The sequence below is a fragment of the Rhinolophus ferrumequinum genome, chromosome 10 (genome assembly GCF_004115265.2).
Source record: "Rhinolophus ferrumequinum isolate MPI-CBG mRhiFer1 chromosome 10, mRhiFer1_v1.p, whole genome shotgun sequence".
NCBI lineage: Eukaryota > Metazoa > Chordata > Mammalia > Chiroptera > Rhinolophidae > Rhinolophus > Rhinolophus ferrumequinum.
In genome coordinates this window covers 54897939-54919061 of record NC_046293.1, presented here as the reverse complement: position 1 = coordinate 54919061, position 21123 = coordinate 54897939, and the positions used below count along the sequence as shown (strand labels likewise).

Sequence of the window (21123 nt, the reverse complement as noted above, 5' to 3'; positions counted from 1 at the left end):
CATTTACACGCCTCACAAAGTAATAACCCCACTCCCCCAATCTACTACCGCTCTCACATCATATATAGCTGTTACTATTCCATTGACTCCATTCCCTATGCTGTACTCCACATCCCGAGACTATATATGTTAGGTTGACATTCAATATTATTCAGCTTCAGCTTCAGGTGTACAGTGCAATGTTCAGGCATCTACACTGTCCATTAAGTGGTCTCCCTAGTATCTCAAGTGCCAATCTGACATCCTACAAAATCTTTACAACATTATTGATTATATTCCCCAAACTGTTTTTCATATCCCCGTGGCAATACGGCGGCTACCAATTTGTGCTTTCTAATCCCCTCACCTTCTCTCTCATCCCCACTTCTCCCATCTAACAACCAGCAATTTTTTTCACTGTATCTCTGAGACTATTTCTGTGTAGTTTGCTCATTTATTCTGTTCTTTAGATGGGTGTGCCACCTCTTCTTTATCCATTAAGCCATTGCTGGACACCCAGGTTGCCTCCAGATCTTGGCTATTTGAATAATGCTGCAATGAACATATAGATACAAAAGTTCCTTTGAAATAAGTATTTTGAGTTTCTTCAGATAAATACCCACAAGTGGGATTACTAGGTCCTTCTTTGTCTTTTGTTATAGCCTTTGTTTTAAGGTCTATTTTATCTGGTATAAGTATTGCTACTCAACTTTTTTATTTTTGTTTCCATTTTCATGAAATAACTTTTTCCATGCCTTTATGTTCAGTCTCTGTGTGTCTTTTGATGTGAAGTTAGTCTCCCGTAGGCAGCAAATATAAGACTTTTGCTTTTTTATCCATTCAGCCACCATATATATATACATATATATATATATGTATAAAATTAGTTTCAAGAGCACAAAACAATGTAATAGTTAGACATTTATCATTTATATCCCTCACACTGTGTCAACCCCCTCCCCCTATCCACTATCCCTCTGTAATGGCACACAGCCATTACATGTCCACTGTCTATATTCCTAATGCTGTACTCTACTTCTTGTAACTATATACATTATATATATATATAAACTTGTAGTTGACATTCATTATTGTTCAGCTTCAGCTTCAGGTGTACAGTGCAGTGATCAGGCATCTACTACATCTTCCCTGAGGTGGTCTCCCTAATGAGACAAGTGTCCATCGCATACCCTACAAAATCTTTACAGCATTATTGATTACGTTCCCCAAAAGAACTTTCATAACCCTGTGGCAATCTTGTGGTTACTGACTGCTTTCTAATCCCATCACTTTTCCCCTTATCCCCACCACCCCCGCCGACTAGCAACCTCAGTTTTTCCTCTATGTCTCTGAAAAAGTTTCTGATTAATTTATTTATTCTTTTCTTTAGATTCCACATATAAGTGAGATTGTATGGTATTTGTCTTTCTCTGTCTGACTTATTGCACTTAACATAATGTTCTCTAGGTCCATCCATGTTGTTGCAAATGGTAAGATTTCTTTCTTCTTTATGGCTGCATAATACTCCATTGTATAAATGTACCACAATTTCTAAATCCAGTCGTCTACCAATGGGCATTTCAGTTGTTTCCATGTCTTGGCTATTGTGTATAGTGCTGCAATAAATATAGGAGTGCATAAATTCTTTTGAATTAGAGTTTTGGATTTCTCCGGATAGATACCTAGGAGTGGAATTGCTGGATCATAGGGTAGTTCCATTTTCAGATTTTTGAGATACCTCCATACTGTTTTCCATAGTGGCTGCACCAATCTGCAATCCCACCAACAGTGCACAAGCGTTCCCTTTTCTCCACATCCTCGCCAGCACTTGTTGTTTGTTGATTTATTGATGATAGCCATTTTGACTGGGGTGAGGTGGTATCTCATTGTGGTTTTTATTTGCATTTCTCTGATGGTTAGTGAGGTTGAGCATTTTTCATATGTCTGTTTGCCATCTGTATGTCCTTTTTAGAAAAATGTCTCTTCTTGTCCTCTGCCCATTTTTTAATTCGTTTGTTTGTATTTTTGGAGTTGAGTTGAGTGAGTTTTTTAATAAATTTGTGATATTAATTCCTTATCAGATATATCATTGGCAAATATCTTTTCCCATTCAGTAGGATCCCTTTTTGTTTTATTGATGGTTTCCCTTGCTGTGAAGACACTTTTTAGTTTGATGTAATCCCACATGTTTATTTTGTCTCTTACTTCCCTTGCCCGAAGGGAATATATCAGTAAAAATCTTACTCTGGGTAATGTCTGTAAAGTTTCTTCCTATATTTTCTTCTAGAAATTTTATGGTTTCAGATCTTACATTTAAGTCTTTAAGCCATTTTGAATTTATTCTTGTATATGGTGTAAGGAGGTGGTCCAGCTTCATTTTTTTGCATGTGTCTGTCCAGGTTTCCCAGCACCATTTATTGAATAAACTGTCTTTATCCTACCGTCAACTCTTGCTTCCATTGTTGTAGATTAAATGACCATATAGGGGTGGATTTATTTCTGGGCTTTCTATTCTGTTTCATTGATCTATGTGTCTGTTTTTATGGCAGTACCATGCTGTTTTTTTTTTTTTAATTAAAATTTTTTTAAAAAAATTTATTGGGGTGACAATTGTTAGTAAAATTACATAGATTTCAGGTGTGCAATTCTGTATCACATCATCTATAAATTACATTGTGTGTTCACCACCCAGAGTCAGTTCTCCTTCCATCACCATATATTTGATCCCCCTTACCCTCATCTCCCACCCCCCAACCCCCTTACCCTCTGGTAACCACTAAATTATGTTCCCCAGATTAATTTTCAAACCCCGTGGCCATCCTGTGGTCACCGACTGCCCTCCAATCCCCTCACCCTCCCCCCCAACCCTCAACCCCCCCCACCTATCTAGCAATCCTCAGTTTTTCCTCTTTGTCTCCAAAACTGTTTCTGATTAGTTCATTCACTTATTCTTTTCTTTAGATTCTGCAAATAAGTGAGATCATATGGTACTTATCTTTCTCTGTCTGACTTATTTCACTTAACATAATGTTCTCTAGGTCCATCCATGTTGTTGCAAATGGTAAGATTTCTTTCTTCTTTATGGCTGCGTAATACTCCATTGTATAAATGTACCACAGTTTCTTAATCCAGTCATCTACTGATGGGCATTTTGGTTGTTTCCATGCCTTAGCTATTGTGTATAGTGCTGCAATAAACAAAGGAGTGCATAAAGATTTTTGAATTGGAGTTTTGGATTTCTCCGGATAGATACCTAGGAGTGGAATTACTGGATCATAGGGTAGTTCCATTTTCAGATTTTTGAGATACCTCCATACTGTTTTCCATAGTGGCTGCACCAATCTGCAATCCCACCAACAGTGCACAAGCGTTCCCTTTTCTCCACATCCGCGCCAGCCCTTGTTGTTTGTTGATTTATTGATGATAGCCATTTTGACTGGGGTGAGGTGGTATCTCATTGTGGTTTTTATTTGCATTTCTCTGATGGTTAGTGAGGTTGAGCATTTCTTCATATGTCTGTTTGCCATCTGTATGTCCTTTTCAGAAAAATGTCTCTTCAAGTCCTCTGCCCATTTTTTAATTGGGTCGTTTGTTTTTTTGGAGTTGAGTTGAGTGAGTTTTTCATAGATTTGTGATATTAATCCCTTATCAGATATATCATTGGCAAATATCTTTTCCCATTCAGTAGGATCCCTTTTTGTTTTATTGATGGTTTCCTTTGCTGTGAAAAAACTTTTTAGTTTGATATAATCCCACATGTTTATTTTTTCTCTTACTTCCCTCGAGCGAGGGTATATATCAGTAAAAATCTTACTCCAGGTAATGTCTGAGAAGTTTCTTCCTATATTTTCTTCTAGGTATTTTATGGTTTCAGATCTTACATTTAAGTCTTTAAGCCATTTTGAATTTATTTTTGTATATGGTGTAAGGAGGTGGTCCCGCTTCATTTTTTTGCATGTGTCCTTCCAGGTTTCCCAGCACTATTTATTGAATAGACTGTCTTTACCCCATCGTACATTCTTGCTTCCATTGTCGTAGATTAAATGGCCATATAGGCGTGGATTTATTTCTGGACTCTCTATTCTGTTCCATTGATCTATGTGTCTGTTTTTATGCCAGCACCATGCTGTTTTGATTACTGTAGCCTTGTAGTATAATTTGAAGTCAGGTATTGTTATACCTCCCACTTTGTTCTTATTTCTCAAGATTGCTGAGGCTATACAGGGTCTTTTATGGTCAAAATATAAATTTTAGGATTATATGTTCTATTTCTGTGAAAAACGACGTTGGCAGTTTGATAGGAATTGCGTTGAATATGTATATTGCCTTAGGCAGTATGAACATTTTAACTATATTAATTCTTCCTATCCATGAACATGATATGTGTTTCCATCTATTTATATCTTCCCTCATTCCTTTCTTCAGTGTCTTATAATTTTCTGAGTACAGATCTTTTACTTCTTTGGTTAAATTTATTCCCAGGTATTTTATAGTCTTTGGAGCGATTGTAAATGGGATTGTTTTCTTAATTTCTCCTTCTGATGTTTTATTATTGGTATATACAAATGCAACTGATTTCTGAATATTAATTTTGTATCCTGCTACTTTACTAAATTCATCTATCAGCTCTAATAGCTTCTTGGTGGAATCTTTAGGATTCTCTATATGTAGTATCATATCATCTGCATACAATGATAATTTTACTTCCTCCTTACCAATTTAGATGCCTTTTATTTCTTTTTCTTGTCTGATTGCTGTGGCTAGAACTTCCAGCACTATGTTGAATAGAAGTGGAGATAGTTGGCAACCTTGCCTTGTTCCTGATCTTAGGGGGAATGGTTTTAGCTTTTCCCCATTGAGTATGATGTTAGCTGTGGGTTTGTCATATATGGCCTTTATTATGTTGAGATATGATCCCTCTATTCCCAGTTTCTTAAGGGTTTTTATCATAAATGGCTGTTGGATTTTATCAAATGCTTTTTCTGCATCTATTGATATGATCATGTGATTTTTATTTTTCATTTTGTTAATGTGGTGTATCACATTAATTGATTTGCAGATGTTGAACCACCCTTGCATACCAGGGATGAATCCCACTTGATCATGGTGTAGGATCTTTTTAATGTATTGCTGAATTCTGTTCGTTTATATTTTGTTGAGGATTTTTGCATCTATGTTCATTAAAGATATCGGCCTGTAGTTTTCTTTTTTTGTGGTGTCTTTGTCTGATTTTGGAATCAGGGTGATAGTGGCTTCGTAAAAAGGGTTTGGGAGTCTTCCCTCCTTCTGGATTTTTTGGAAGAGCTTGAGGAGAATAGGTGATAATTCTTTTTTGAACGTTTTGTAAAATTCACCTGTAAGGCCATCTGGTCCAGGGCTTTTGTTTGTTGGGAGACTGTTGATTACTGATTCAATTTCCGTGGTGGTAATCAGTCTATTCAGGTTTTCTGTTTCTTCTTGAGTTAGCCTTGGAAGGTTGTACGCCTCTAGAAAATTGTCCATTTCTTCCAGATTGTCAAATTTGTTGGCATATAGTTGCTCATAGTAACTTCTTAAAACTTTTTGTATTTCTGCGGTGTCTGTTGTCACTTCTCCTCTTTCATTTCTGATTTTATTAATTTGGGTCCTCTCTCTCTTTTTTTTAATGAGTCTGGCTAAAGGTTTGTCAATTTTGTTTATCTTCTCTAAGAACCAACTCTTGGATTCATTGATCTTTTGTATTCTTTTTCTGGTTTCTATTTCATTTATTTCTGCTCTGATCTTTATTATCTCCTTCCTTGTGCTCCCTTTGGGCGTATTTTGCTGTTCTTTTTCCAGATCCCTTAAGTGTGAAGATAAACTGTTGATTAGTGATGTTTCTTGTTTCTTTATGTAGGCCTGCAAAGCTATGAATTTCCCTCTTAGGACTGCTTTCACAGCATCCCATAGATTTTGGGTCGTCGTGTTTTCATTTTCGTTTGTCTCGAGATATCTCTTGATTTCTTCCTTGATCTCCTGCTTTGACCCATTCATTATTTAATAATAAGTTATTCAGCCTCCATGAATTGGTGTGTCTTCCAGTTTTTTTCCTGTAGTTCATTTCTAATTTCATAGCATTGTGATCAGAGAAGACAATTGGTATGATTTCAATTTTCTTAAATTTATCAAGACTTGTTTTGTGGCCTAACATATAGTCTATCTTGGAAAATGTTCCATGTGCGCTTGAGAAAAACGTGTATTTTGCAGCATTGGGGTGAAATGTTCTGAAAATATCGATTAAATCCAAGTGGTCCAATGTATCATTTAAGGCTGTTGTTTCCATATTGATTTTCTGTCTGGAAGACCTGTCTCTTGTTGTCAGAGGTGTGTTGAAGTCCCCTACTATAATAGTGTTACTGTTGATCTCCGTCTTTATGTCAGTCAGTACCTGTTTTATATATTTAGGTGCTCCTATGTTGGGTGCATAGATGTTTACTAGGGTTATGTCCTCTTGTCGGATCGATCCCTTTATTATTATATTGTATATCATTATATAAGTTTATCTTTTAGTATGTTCTTCATTTTAAAGTCTATTTTGTCAGATATAAGTATTGCAACTCCAGATTTTTTCTCGTTTCCATTTGCATGAAATATCTTACTCCAACCCTTCACTTTCAGCCTGTGTGTGTCTTTTGTTCTGAGGTGAGTCTCTTGTATACAACATATACAAGGGTATTGCTTTCTTATCCAGTCAGCCACCCTATGTCTCTTGATTGGAGCATTTACTCCATTTACATTTAAAGTGATTATTGATAGGTACATGGTTATTGCCATTTTTAAATTTGTAGTTAGGTTGTTTTGATCTTTCTTCTATTTACAGAAGTCCTTTTAGTATTTCTTGCAATGCTGGCTTGGTGGTAATAAATTCCTTTAGCTTATTTTTTTCTGGAAAGCTCTTTATCTCTCCATCAACTTTAAATGATAGCCTTGCTGGATAAAGCAATCTAGGTTGTAGGCCTTTGTTTTGCATCACTTTGAGTATCTCCTGCCACTCCCTCCTGGCCTTCAATGTTTCTGTAGAAAAATCATTTGATAGTCTTATGAGAGTTCCCTTGTATGTAACCCTCCGTCTTTCTCTTGCTGCTTTTAGGATTCTCTCTTTGTCTTTAAGCTTTGCCATTTTAACTATAATGTGTCTTGGTGTGGACCTGTTTGGGTTAATCCTGGTTGTAACTCTCTGCACTTCCTGGGCTTGTATGTTGGTTTCCTTCATCAGGTTGCGAAAGTTTTCGGACATTATTACTTCAAATATGTTCTCAATCCCTTGCTTCCTCTCTTCACCTTCTGGTATTCCTATGATGCGCATGTTGTTGCGGTTGATATTATCCCAGAGGTCTCTTAAGCCATCCTCATTGTTTTTTATTCTTTTTTCTTTCTGTTGTTCCGTTTGGGTGATCTCTGCTACCTTGTCTTCTAAGTCGCTGATTCGATCCTCTGCTTCATCTAACCTGCTGGTAATTCCTTCAAGTGAGTTTTTAATTTCGGTAATTGTGTTCTTTAGTTCTAACTGGTTGTTCGTTATGATTTCTACATCCTTCTTTATGTCTTCTCTAAGCTCCTTAAACATTCTTATCACCAGTGTTCTGAACTCTGTCTCTGAAAGGTTGGTTACGTCTGCTTCATTTGGTTCCAGTTGTGGAGGTTTCTTCTGTTCTTTTATTTGGGACGTGTATCTTTGTTTCCCCATTCTGGCTGACTCTCTGTGTTTATTTTGATATATTAGGTAGATCCCCTAGAATTCTTAGTTCTTGCTAGGTTATCTTATGTAGTATGTGTCCTTTATATTTGACTCGCACCACGTTGTCCTTCTCCTCTGCGTGTGCTCCAAAGGTGACTTTTGTGTTGTGCACACTGTCCCGTTCAAGAAGATCTTTAATTGCTTTTTGCTTGTGAGTAGGTGGGGTTAACTCCTGGGCTGACCCGTTGTGAGACTTGGCTCTGCCCCCCGCAGGGCAGTCTGCTGCGTGATGGTTGACCACCCAAATGTGGTTCGGCCTCTATGGGCTCCAGTGCCTGCAGAGAACCCCCTCTGGGTGTGTGACCTGCAGGTCAAACCCGGCAGCACTCCAGTTTGTTCTGGAGTTGGCCCCTGGATATGCTGAATCCCGTGCCTCTCAAGCTGGGCCCCGGCAGGGCAGTTTCAGAACAAAGCAAATCACCAAGCACAACAGCAACAACAACAACAAAGAAAAAAATCAATACATTCACATGCAAAAATACCCGATAACCCCCACTCGACACAGGCAAAGATATCAAAGATATAAAGACAAAGCAAAACAAAACAAAACAAAGCAAAACAAAAAGCAGCGACAGTCTCGGCCTAAGCCCACCAAGCAATATCCAGGTTGTCCTCTGCTGTACCAAAGAGCCCCCTGCTTATTGCGCAGGCAGAGCCGGTCACCTGGTGCCCAGAGTGACTTTGGGACTGCAGACTTAAATGCGTGGGCCTGAGGGGTCTGGATGATAGTTTTTACAAAGTCAGTGCAGTTTCTGCCCTTGCCTGCACATATGCACACTGAGAGTAGCATCACCAGCGCCGTGTCCAGTACTCCTGAGTCTTAGGGCACTTCTTCAGTGTGTGTGTGTATGGGGGGGTGCGGGCGGAAGATTTCTGATCTGCTGAAAGCCCAGAGCTGCGCCTGCCTTACTGCTGATCTCTGGGTGTGTCTCTGCAGTTGCACTTGCCCCGCCCTAGGCAGGCCAGAAAGGGTGGGGGCTGGGGATGGAGGGGTCTTCTCTCTCCCAGCCCATCCGCGCGTCACCCTCTTCCCGCAGGCCAGAAAATGTGGTGGCTGGGTGTGGAGGAGTCTCTTCTCTCCTAGCCCAGCCAAAATCACACACTTCCCTGCCTCCCTGGGTCAGGGCTGCCTGTCAGGCTTCCCAGAGCCTGAGCACTACTACGGCTCCTCTGTAATCTGACACTACTCCTCAGTTCAGGGGCCAGTTTAAGTCTCTGGAAGGGCAGGGATAGGATTGGAAGAGCGGGCCAGGGCAGGGGCCCAGGTATGGAGTCTGTGTTCTTTGTCCGCCCTAGGGCCCATTAGCCGCCCTTCCGGCGGGAGAAATCAGCCCTGGGACGCAGGGAAAGAGCCCACCTCCTGGTCTCTGTGCTCTCCATTCCGCCCTGGGATCCCGTGCGTGCCCGGAACTGCGGGTGCCACCGCGGTTTTCTCCGCCGCTGGCTGAGACTCTGCTGCAGGCTGGGATTTCCCAGCCGCCGCCGGCCACGCGTTTTCCCTCCGTTCCCTTCCTTCCTTCCAGTGCTCACCCAATTAGCGCACCTTCAAGTAATCCTTAGCTTCAAGTAATCCACCAGTCTCTTAGCTGTTCTGTGTGATGAGCAAAGAGTTCTTTGGTGGGTTATAGGTCCTGTTTGTAATAAGATCCGGAGGAGAACTCAGAAAGTGCGCCCTGCTGCCGCCATCCCTATGACGTCACTCTCAGTACCATGCTGTTTTGATTACTGTAGCCTTGTAGTATAATTTGATGTCAGGTATCTTGATACCTCCCACTTTGTTCTTATTTCTCAAGATTGCCGAGGCTATACGGGGTCTTTTATGGTTCCATATAAACTTTAGGATTATATGTTCTATTTCTGTGAAAAACGTCATTGGTAGTTTGATAGGAATTGCGTTGAATATGTATATTGCCTTAGGCAGTATGGACATTTTAACTATATTAATTCTTCCTATCCATGAACATGGTATGTGTTTCCATCTATTTGTATCTTCTTTCATTTCTTTCTTCAGTGTCTTATGATTTTCTGAGTACAGATCTTTTACTTCTTTGGTTAAATTTATTCCCAGGTATTTTATAGTCTTTGGAGCAATTGTAAATGGGATTGTTTTCTTAATTTCTCCTTCTGATATTTTATTATTGGTATATACAAATGCAACTGATTTCTGAATATTAATTTTGTATCTTGCTACTTTACTAAATTCGTTTATCAGCTCTAATAATTTCTTGGTGGAGTCTTTAGTGTCTCTCTATATAGTATCATATCATCTTCATATAATGACAATTTTACTTCCTCTTTACCAATTTGGATGCTTTTTATTTCTTTTTCTTGTCTGATTGCTGTGGTTAGAATTTCCAGCACTATGTTGAATAGAAGTAGTGATAGTGGGCAACCTTGCCTTGTTCCTGATCTTAGGGGGAATGGTTTTAGCTTTTCCCCATTGAGTATGATGTTAGCTGTGGGTTTGTCATATATGGCCTTTATTATGTTGAGATATGATCCCTCTATTCCCAGTTTCTTAAGGGTTTTTATCATAAATGGCTGTTGGATTTTATCAAATGCTTTTTCTGCATCTATTGATATGATCATGTGATTTTTATTTTTCATTTTGTTAATGTGGTGTATCACATTAATTGATTTGCGGATGTTGAACCACCCTTGCATACCAGGGATGAATCCCACTTGATCATGGTGTATGATCTTTTTAATGTATTGCTGAATTCTGTTCGCTAATATTTTGTTGAGGATTTTTGCATTTATGTTCATTAGAGATATCGACCTGTAGTTTTCTTTTTTTGTGGTGTCTTTGTCTGATTTTGGGATCAGGGTGATAGTGGCTTCATAAAAAGTGTTTGGGAGCCTTCCCTCCTTCTGGATTTTTTGGAAGAGCTTGAGGAGAATAGGTGATAATTCTTTTTTGAACGTTTTGTAAAATTCACCTGTAAAGCCATCCTGTCCAGGGCTTTTGTTTGTTGGGAGACTGTTGATTACTGATTCAATTTCCGTGGTGGTAATCAGTCTATTCAGGTTTTCTGTTTCTTCTTGAGTTAGCCTTGGAAGGTTGTACGCCTCTAGAAAATTGTCCATTTCTTCCAGATTGTCAAATTTGTTGGCATATAGTTGCTCATAGTAACTTCTTAAAACTTTTTGTATTTCTGCGGTGTCTGTTGTCACTTCTCCTCTTTCATTTCTGATTTTATTAATTTGGGTCCTCTCTTTCTTCTTTTTAATGAGTCTGGCTAAAGGTTTGTCGATTTTGTTTATCTTCTCTAAAAACCAACCCTTGGATACATTGATCTTTTGTATTGTTTTTCTGTTTTCTATTTCATTTATTTCCATTCTGATCTTTATTATCTCCCTCCTTGTACTCCTTTTGGGCTTATTTTGCTGTTCTTTTTCCAGATCCCTTAAGTGTGAAGATAAACTGTTGATTAGTGATTTTTCTTGTTTCTTTAAGTAGGCCTGCAATGCTGTGAATTTCCCTCTTAGGAATGCTTTTGCTGCATCCCATAGATTTTAGGTCATCATCAGCCACCCTATAATTTGATTGGAGCATTAAATCCATTTATATTTCAAGTAATTGTTGATATATGTGTGTAGTTATTGACATTTTAGTATTTATATTTTTTATTTATTTTTTTCTTTCTCTTAAAAAAGTCCCTCTAACATTTCTTGTAATACTGGCTTGGTGGTGATAAACTTCTTTAGCTTTTTCATTTCTGGGAAGTTTTTTATCTGCCCTTCGATTCTAAATGATAGCCTTGCTAAGTAGAGTAATCTTGGTTGTAGGTCCTTGCTTTTCATCACTTTGAATATTTTGTGCCAATCCCTTATGGCCAGCAAAGTTTCTGTTGAGAAATCAGTTAACAGTCTTCTGGGAGCTCGCTTGTAAGTAACTAACTGCTTTTCTCTTGCTGCTTTTAAAATTCTGTCTTTGTCTTTAACATTTGGCATTTTAATTATAATGTGTCATGGTGTGTGCCTGTTTGGGTTCATCTTGCTTGGGACTGTATGTGCTTATATGTCTATTTCTTTTGCCACGTTACGGAAATTTTCCATCATTATTTCTTCAAATAGGTTTTGAATTCCTTGCTCTCTCTCTTCTTCTCATATCCCTATAATACGAATCTTAGTATGCTTGATTTGTCCCACAGGCCCTTAAACTATTCTCATTTTTTGGATTCTTTCTTCTTTTTGCTGTTCTGACTGGTTGTTTTCTGCTACCTTATCTTCTTTTTTTTCATCTTTAAGATTTTTTATTATTTTTAATTTTTCCAGGTTTATTGAGGTATAACTGACAAAAATTGTATATATTTAGGGTATACAACCTGATGGTTTGATATACGGATGCATTGTGAAATAGTTACCATAATCAAGCTAATTAATATATCCATCACTTCACATGTTACCTTTTTATGTGTATGCAATGAGAACACATAAGATCTATTACCTTAGCAAATTTTAAGCATACAGTATAGTATTGTTAACTATAGTCAGCATGCGTACATTCGATCTCCAGAACTTACTCATCCTGCTTCACTGAAACATTATACCGTTTAACCAACATCTCCCATTGCCATCACCCCATAAATATTATTCAGCCTCTAAAAAGGAAATCCTGTTACCTTATCTTCTAAATCGCTGATTTGATTCTCTGCTACATCTAATCTATGTTGATTCCCTTTAATGTATTCTTTATTTTAGTTACTGTATTCTTTATTTCTGAGTGGTTTGTTATTGTGTTTTCTGTCTCCATTTTTCTGTTTCCTATCTTATTGTTGAAGTTCTCCCTGAGATCACTGCACATCCTTAACCAGTGTTTGGAACTCTGCATCTGGTGGATTGCTTGTCTCCATTTTGTTCAGTTCTTCTTCTTTTGAGGTTTGTTCTGCTCTTTCATTTGGGAGATATTTCTTTGTCTCCCTGTTTTGGCTGCCTCCCTGTGTTTGTTTCTATGTTTTAGGTAGAGCTGCTCTGTCTCTCGATCTTAGTAAAATGGCCTTATGTAGTAGGTGCCAGGTTGCTCAGTCTCCCTGGTCAACTGAACTGAGTGCTCCAGGGGTATCCCTTGTGTGGGTTGTGTGTGCCCTCCTGTTGTAGTTGAGACTTGTTGCCTCAGGTTGATTAGTTTTGAGGACTGGCTGTGACTACAGTGGAGGAGCTGTTGTACAAGAGCTGACCCTATGAAGCAGGATTTGCTTTAGTGGAGCTCTGGTGCCTGCCCAGTCTGCCCTTTGGTTGTGTCTTTTTTGGAGGTGGTTGAGAGTTGTTCTGAAGCTGGCCACCAGGTGTGTTGGTTCTGGGGTCTCTTGAGAGGGGCTCTGTTGCAGGCCAAAGTCAGCTCCTGCCTGTTCCCTGCCCAGGGCCACTTGGTATGGGCTACAAAATGGCCTTCAGGTTGTTGCCACTTGCAATGGGCTTGGAGGTGTCTGGGAGAGGCCAACCTGTGAACTGAGGCCAGCTGTCATTAGTGCTGAGTCAGGGCTACTCAGCAAGATGTACTTGGCATGCTGAGGCCAAATGCTGCTTGCTTGGGGTTTTTGAAACTTTGAGAGATTTTAGGAAAGTCGACAGCAGAGTCAAGACAGGACATTTATATGGAAAAGTCACTGGAAGTGCCTTGGGTGGGCCCACAAATTTGGTGGGAGAGAATATCAGGGAATAACCAGGATGAGGCAAACAGTTTAGCCAGGTTGATGGAGACTCAGATATGGCAGCAGCCTGCACTTGTGTGGGGTGAACTCAACAAAGGAACAAGGGTAGCTGTCAGCACTTCTGTCTGGGAGAAAGCTGCCCCTCCAGCCTTCGCTCTAAGGCCAGACAATTCAGTTCCTTCCCCTATGTTCCTGGTGCTTTGCGAGCTGCTGCCCCAGTGCTGGAACACAGAGCATGTGAGTCCCTCAGCAAGTCTGTGTGTGGTCCCTTTAAGAGGAGTGCTTGGGACTCCAGCCACCCTCTGACTCACTCACAGTGTTTGCTGGTGTTCACAATCAGAAGTTGTGGGGACTTCTCTTCCCAGCACTGGAACCCTGGTTGGGGAGCCTGGTGTCAGGCTGAGATCCCTTGCTCCTCTGGGGGGACCTCTGCAGCCAAGATATCCCTCCCAATTTTAAACCACCACATGTGAGTGTGGGACCAGCCCATTCTATGTCTCTTTTTCTTCTACCCTTCTTGAGGTTGCTTCTTCTGTATGTCCTTAGTTGTAGGACTTCTGTTCCACTAGACTTCAGGTGATTCTCAGTGATGGTTCTTCTGTAGTTTAGTTGTAATTTTGATGTGGTCATAGAAGGAGGCATGCACCGTGTTTACCTAATCTGCCATCTTGACCAGAGCCCCTAATTTTTAAATTTTTTATACATAAATAATTTGACATTAGAATTCCTCTAGAGGATATAGACGTGGATTATTCCAGCCATATCCACATCTATATCATACTGATATTTATATTTATAGTGATATCACTATGGAATTTTTTAATGCTATAATTCTTTATTTTAACGGTAATTTTTCTTTTGGTACTCACTATTTTGCAAATTTGGCCTTCAGGAAGGCTCCTGTGCCATTTTGGAATTACCCCTTGGTGTTTGAACATAGTGATGCTGTCAAAATGCTTTCTAGCATTTACTTAACATGATGTCCTGCACAGTGGTTAACAGGCTACACTTTGGAATCAAAGATCTGATTGCAATCCTATTCCCATAATTTCTAAATTTTGTCATGAGTGTGAGCAAGTAAACTGTTTCCTTTTAACAGCAAAAAGAAAGTGTTCATAACTATGTGTACTTTCCTATTATGATGATTAAATTGAATGATGTATGTACAACAATTAGCATAGTATTTATTTCATGCATAGTAAATGTTTAGTACATGATTGGTGTTATAATAATTAGTAATATTTCAAAAAGGTTGAACTTAGGTGCACAGTGTCAAATCACTGAAGAAAATATTAATTGTTGAGTCATAATAGTATGTAGAAATTCTATTTTTTCTTAATATTGAACACAGTTGTTTTTTAAAATATAGGTAGGATTAGTATTTGTATTTGTGTTAGGGACCAATATGCTGTTTTCCTAGTGATAGGTTCACACATTGGAAAAAAACACACACACCAAAACCTCAAAAAGAATTATCTTGGTATCTTGGCCCAATGCATTACTTAAAATCTAAAATAATCTGCTGGTTTGCAGTGCCTACATGATTGTCTTGAAATGAATATTTTTTAATGTTACAACCCTAATGGTATTTTATAACATCATGCTTGAAACAATAAGCTTATTTTTAATTAAATTATAAAGGCCAACTGGCATTTTGTAAGTTCTTTTATATATTTTTTCATCTTCCTTATTTCTCCTTAGAGACACTATCCCCTTAGATTTCCTGTAGAGAAGCATTCGCTCCTTTTAAATACGTTGAAACCAGCAAATATTTTCCAAGTTCCAAGCTAATCATTTCAGCTAGATAATTTTTACGAGTGTTTGCAATGTGGAGTTAGTTGGACACACATTTTATAAATTATTTAGTATAAAAAGAGGTATTTATTAAAAATCTTTATTATCCAAGGCATAGATATTACCATATGTTCAGATATATGTAATAGTGAAGAAAAATTACATTTCTAAAGAGTCACACTTAGGTCTCCAATTTGAATTAACCTGAAAAATTATTTTATATGAATATTCCTGCCTACAAAATTAAATATTGTTTTCCAGTAAGTACATTTGCGTTTCATTATGGTTGATCCTTGTTCATGTAATCTAGAGAAAAACAAAAAGATACCAACATATACTGCTAATGGTAAGTCAGATAATGGTGTTACTTTTCTTTCAAAACTTTAAGAATAATTACAAATACCACATAAGTTACATACAAATAAATAACAGTGATTTAAATGTGACATTTTATTATTCCTTTTTGAATAAAACATTATTTCTCATTTTCTATTTTATGAATCTATAAGTGCAAGAGCATGTGTTTTGATTTATGCACTTGCACCTGCATTTCTAATACTTTAGAAATGTGGGGGGAAGGAAAACAATTCCACTGTTCTCTATATAAAGAAAGCCTGAACAATCTTAAAAGTCAATCAAACATAACAAGGTTGGAGGGTATTTTTCCTGGAGAATTGACTTTATATGTTCTAATACATTTTTAAAGATAGAAACAAATAGCTCTTTTGGAAATGCTAATTCTAATCAACACTTTGAGCAATGACAATTTATCATTGATAATTACTGATTGCCAAATCTGCACTAGTTCAGAACAAAAATCTGTTTTGTGGTTTGAAATTACTCTGATACCAACATTGAACCTATAGGAATGCTCAAAGTATTTTGCAGAAAAAGTGGAAGTTAGAGCAAGGAGATATTAACAAAATGAACAGGACCAAATGAAGTTGAGATCAAGGAAGAAAGATTTAGATTCATTTATGGTTCTCTAAGATCTACCATTTCCATCAATAGCCTAGAGATAATTCACCAGAAAATTATGAGAAGAAATATGCTAAGAAATATAAAATGAGATAACCATGATTTCCTAAAGGAATAAAATTGTTAATTTAAATAATGTAGTGTCCATATATGAGTTAATAGGCTAAATTATGTAGAAGGAAAAATATTATGTATTTAATAACAAAAAGAAGAAAAACCTCAGAATAGGCAAAGATATCAATTGGCAAATTTTAATTAACAAGAAGGAACGTAATTTAAATACTTTTTAATTTAAAAGAAAGGAAAAAGTGTATGCCATATGATGGAGTTTATTTTTTTCTCTGTCAGTGCATGTGTTCTATTTGGAAATAGTTTACCTATTTTGCAAATTGGGAAAAAGATTTTCTCAGGTTAAGAGGAAAATGAAGTGCATCACTAGATTTATTTTAGTTGAAAATATTTGGCCAGTGTTCTGAATTCACTAACAGTTAATTTTTTTGCTTTTATAAATTAGAGACGTCTGAAAAAATGTATTTTATTGAATAATGTCTTTTACTAGGATGATACTAAGAATGAATAAATTTTTATGACAAATATAAATGCACTATAATTTAATATCTCACTGAAAGAGTGCTTTATTATTATTTACTATTTTTTAATATAGTTGAAGAAATTGTGCTTGCATGTACCATATGTGGACATTTATGAAAACGGGATCAATTTGTATAAGTCTTTTTGTAATATCTAAAATAGTTTTAGATTATTTTTAATGAGAATATATATTCATCATTGTCCTCACTTATAAATAAATACAATTATTTAAAGAGTTACTTATTTTTAAATATTTAAATTATTTCTATTTTCACTCTTAAAGTGTGCCATGATGTATACCTTATATCTAATATGAAAGTTGAATTGCTTTTTGAAAAAGGTAAATTTACCTTAGATAGTCTAAACATTTCTTTTCTCTTTAGAAATTTGTTTTGTCTGTTCACATTACTGAGCTATGTTCTTGTTGTAATAGTTTCATTTTAATATCTTGGATATTCTAAGGACCCAATCAGATCAATAGAAAGTAAATTTATTTTATTTACCAATCAAGAATTTTACTGAATTGTATAATTTATAATTTCTCTTTATAATCTTATTTAATTGTTAGAGATTTTAGGATATTGATGAAAAATAGGGATCATCAGCATCCTTGTGTAGGTCTGATTCCAGTAAAAAAACAAACCTGCCATCATTTAGCCAATTATTAATGCCCACCCACATAATTTTCCTATTCTTGGTAACCTAACTATTGCTTTAATTAAGGAACTTATATGAGATGTTAAAGTATGAAGTGACAGACTCTAAAATATTGCTACACATTTACAGTTTTTATGTGTAGTGATCTCTTCACTGATTATTAAGCAGTTACTAGACATTGATGCATTCTGTACACATCTCATTTTATTCATATAATTGAGGTCAAAACAATTTCACCTACATTTTATAGTTGAAAATCTAAAACAGGGAAATTAATTTTCTCAAGACCATCTAACTAGTAATAAGTGATAGAATAAAATTTGCAAAAAGATCTCTCTGGCTTTGATTCTAGACTCTTAGCCATATTACACTGTTCCTTATGTTTTGGTTTTTGTTTGTTTGTTTGTTTTGTTTTGTTTTTGTGTGTGTATGTGTTTGTGAGATACTTACACTTTAAAAGGTTCATTCTTAACCAATAAGACCAAACTTTTATAAAAGTTTGGCCAAACTTTTATCCTTAATAGTGGATTGTCCTTTGTCTCATTAGCCATTGTTTTTCTTTCTCAGATACATAACTGGATTTTGTGTGGATTAGCATAATTTAAGTCCATTTTCTAATTCCTAACAGGCTCCCACCATTGCTATACTTCAGCTCTGTTATTCACTCTGTTTTCATCATTGAGATTCTGAAAACCGACAATTACAAACAAAGTACTAGCATAATGCTGTTGTTCCCTCCAAATCATCACACAGTTCCTTCACCAATAAATACTTCTTCAAATTCATAGTCAATGATTATGTATATGAGTGATTGCTGGGGACATGAGGACATAGGCAATATTACAAGAAAACAGTGATTTTTCACTGTCACGAAGCTGAACCTGAAAGTAGGTTTGGATTCTAGATATCTATAACTGAGTGGACATTATGAAGAGACGCAACGCGTTTTTCTCTTTTATTCTTATGGTCTCAGTTACACGTGCAAAATGTTGAAGTTCTGAATAGATTACTATTACTTTTTTATAAATGTTGGTATATCTTCTTTATGTTCACTTTCAATTTTTCCCAGATTCAACTAGTATTTATTTTGTTGTGATATTACAGCTTTATGCTCTTTTTTTTTTTTTTTCATTTTCTGTCTTCATTAGTAGTTCATAGAAAAGTTGCAAGAGGCTACAATGGGGCACTAAGCAAATGTCACTTTATTATGAAATCAAAAGTTTCAGAATTTAACTGTAGATCTTAATTCATTATACTGGTATAATTTTATTTTGATGAAGTTAATAAAAAATGAATGGATTATTTTTGAATCCTGAATCAAGATTTTATATAATTTATTACAAATACAAAAATTTGGAATTAGTTACAAATGACTGGAAGTTTGTAAGTAAGGGTAAAAAAGTCAAATATTATGGGTTTTGCAAGTCAATTTCCAAAACTGATTTGATTTCTATAGTGCTATTTAAAATAGTGTCCGTTGCACAGTTCTAGATCATATTTTCAACATCACGGAAGATTACCTTGTAAATTGGTATGTTTGTGAATATGGATACTTTATATAACATTTCCAGGATAAAGCTACTTATGTAGTTTCTAATTTTTTTTATTTTTTATTTCTAGAGTTTGTAATCTTGAAAGAGAGATGAAGAATCATACAAAACAGACAGAGTTTATCCTTCTGGGACTGACAGATAATCCTCAGTTACAGATTGTAATTTTTTTATTTCTACTTCTGAATTACATGGTCAGTATGATAGGAAACTTAACCATTATTGCCCTCACTCTACTGGATTCTCATCTCAAGACCCCAATGTATTTCTTCCTCCGAAATTTCTCTCTTCTGGAAATTTCATTCACAAGTGCTTGCATCCCCAGATTCCTAATCACTATTGTAACTAGAGAAAAGACCATTTCCTATAATGGTTGTATATCTCAGTTATTTTTCTACACATTCATGGCGGCTACAGAATTTTTCCTTTTGGCGGCTATGTCCTATGATCGCTATGTGGCCATCTGCAAACCTTTGCGTTATACATCCATTATGAGCAGCCAAGTTTGTCATCAGCTTGTACTTAGTTCTTGGGCAACTGGTTTCCTGGTCATTTTCCCTCCACTGCTTTTGGGTCTTGACCTGGAATTCTGTGCTTCAAATATCATTGATCATTTCATATGTGACATTTCTCCTTTCCTGCAACTTTCTTGCTCAGACATACATTTACTAGAAATGATTGCTTTTTTATTAGCTGCGATGATCCTCATTTTCACCTTGTTATTAATAATCCTTTCTTACTCTTACATCATCAAGACAATTCTAAAATTCCCTTCAGCTCAACAAAAGAAAAAAGCTTTTTCTACCTGCTCTTCTCACATGTTTGTTGTATCTATCACTTACGGTAGTTGTATATTTATCTACATAAAGCCATCAGCAAATGAAAGAATCACTTTAAGTAAAGGAGTAGCCTTGCTCAATACTTCAATTGCCCCTTTGTTGAACCCATTCATTTATACTCTGAGGAACCAGCAAGTTAAACAAGCCTTCAGAGATGTATTTAGAAAGATATTTTGTGCTTTAGACAAGTAATACTATTTATTTAAATAACTAACATAAAACACAAAAGGGACATGAAACAAAACCTATTTTGACTTTTCTAGTTTAAGAATTGACCTCTAATATTTAATTAGTTGGATCACTTTAGCTTACCCAAGCTTAGAAAATCTTTCCATTCTACACATTCTGAATTAAAATTTCTGTTCTTCAAAGTGAAAACTTTCTCTGTTAGAAACATAAAATTGCAAATTCATTTTCTCTAAAACTGTTAGAATAAAATGATTGAAGGGTTTTGATTGGACTATATAATATAAATTCTTGGAGAGCTGTATCTGTGAAATAATTTAAATAAATGTAACATGTTTTATTTAAAAGCTATGTTCTTTAAAGTATTTAGATAAATTGAATTTTATCACTGTTAAATATGCTTAAGATACTTCAAGAGACCTTGCATTTTAAAAGAATAATCCAGAGAATTACTTTGTAAAGTGACATTTTCAAATGTCAGTTGTCAATATAGTTAGAAAGCGTAATTTCCTTTGAAATGATCATACATTTCATTTGTGTGATTTTATTTTAGTTTTTGTGTTGGGTAGAGTTTTAAAATTGCAGAAAATAAAATATGATTTAATACACAGTAGTTTATTTCTCACATAATCTTTTTCAAGAACATATAAACAAATCTAATCTCTTGAACGTGCCAATGAATGTATTGAGTAAATGTGAATATATGATGAATTTTATAACGTGTTATTTAATTATTAGTTTTTTATTCTGTGTAAATTTCTCCACTAAATAACATTGAATATCAATTTCTCGAAATTGAAATGACTGCTTTAAAGATAAAATTATGTTTTATTTCCACCAAAACTAGGGTATGAAATTATCTTTTTTTTAATACTCCAAATGTCAGCTGTTAGAATACATAGATGTCATAACCCTATAATTGTCCTAATGTAGCTGCCATTGTACCAGTTGATTTATACCATAGTGGTGATTAAGCTATTAGCACACTTATTTTCCAGATGTGCCAGTGGTATTTGTTCTTGTCTATGTCTACAGTTACCATAGATTTCTGTAGGCAATATTCTTGAAAATATTTATCTATTAATTTTAATGACAATGGGAAAAGAAAACATGAATGAACTAAAGTTTGTAACTACATT

General features: G+C 36.1%; 1 protein-coding gene across 1 annotated transcript; it reads left to right on the top strand.

Moving 5' to 3' along the window:
- The first annotated feature begins 10184 nt into the window (after positions 1-10184).
- LOC117028899 (olfactory receptor 6C70) lies at positions 10185-19990 on the top strand. Its single transcript, XM_033117729.1, has 2 exons — positions 10185-10193; positions 19052-19990. Exons 1-2 carry the CDS (start codon positions 10185-10187, stop codon positions 19988-19990), a joined length of 948 nt encoding a protein of 315 aa, XP_032973620.1.
- Positions 19991-21123: the final 1133 nt, after the last annotated feature.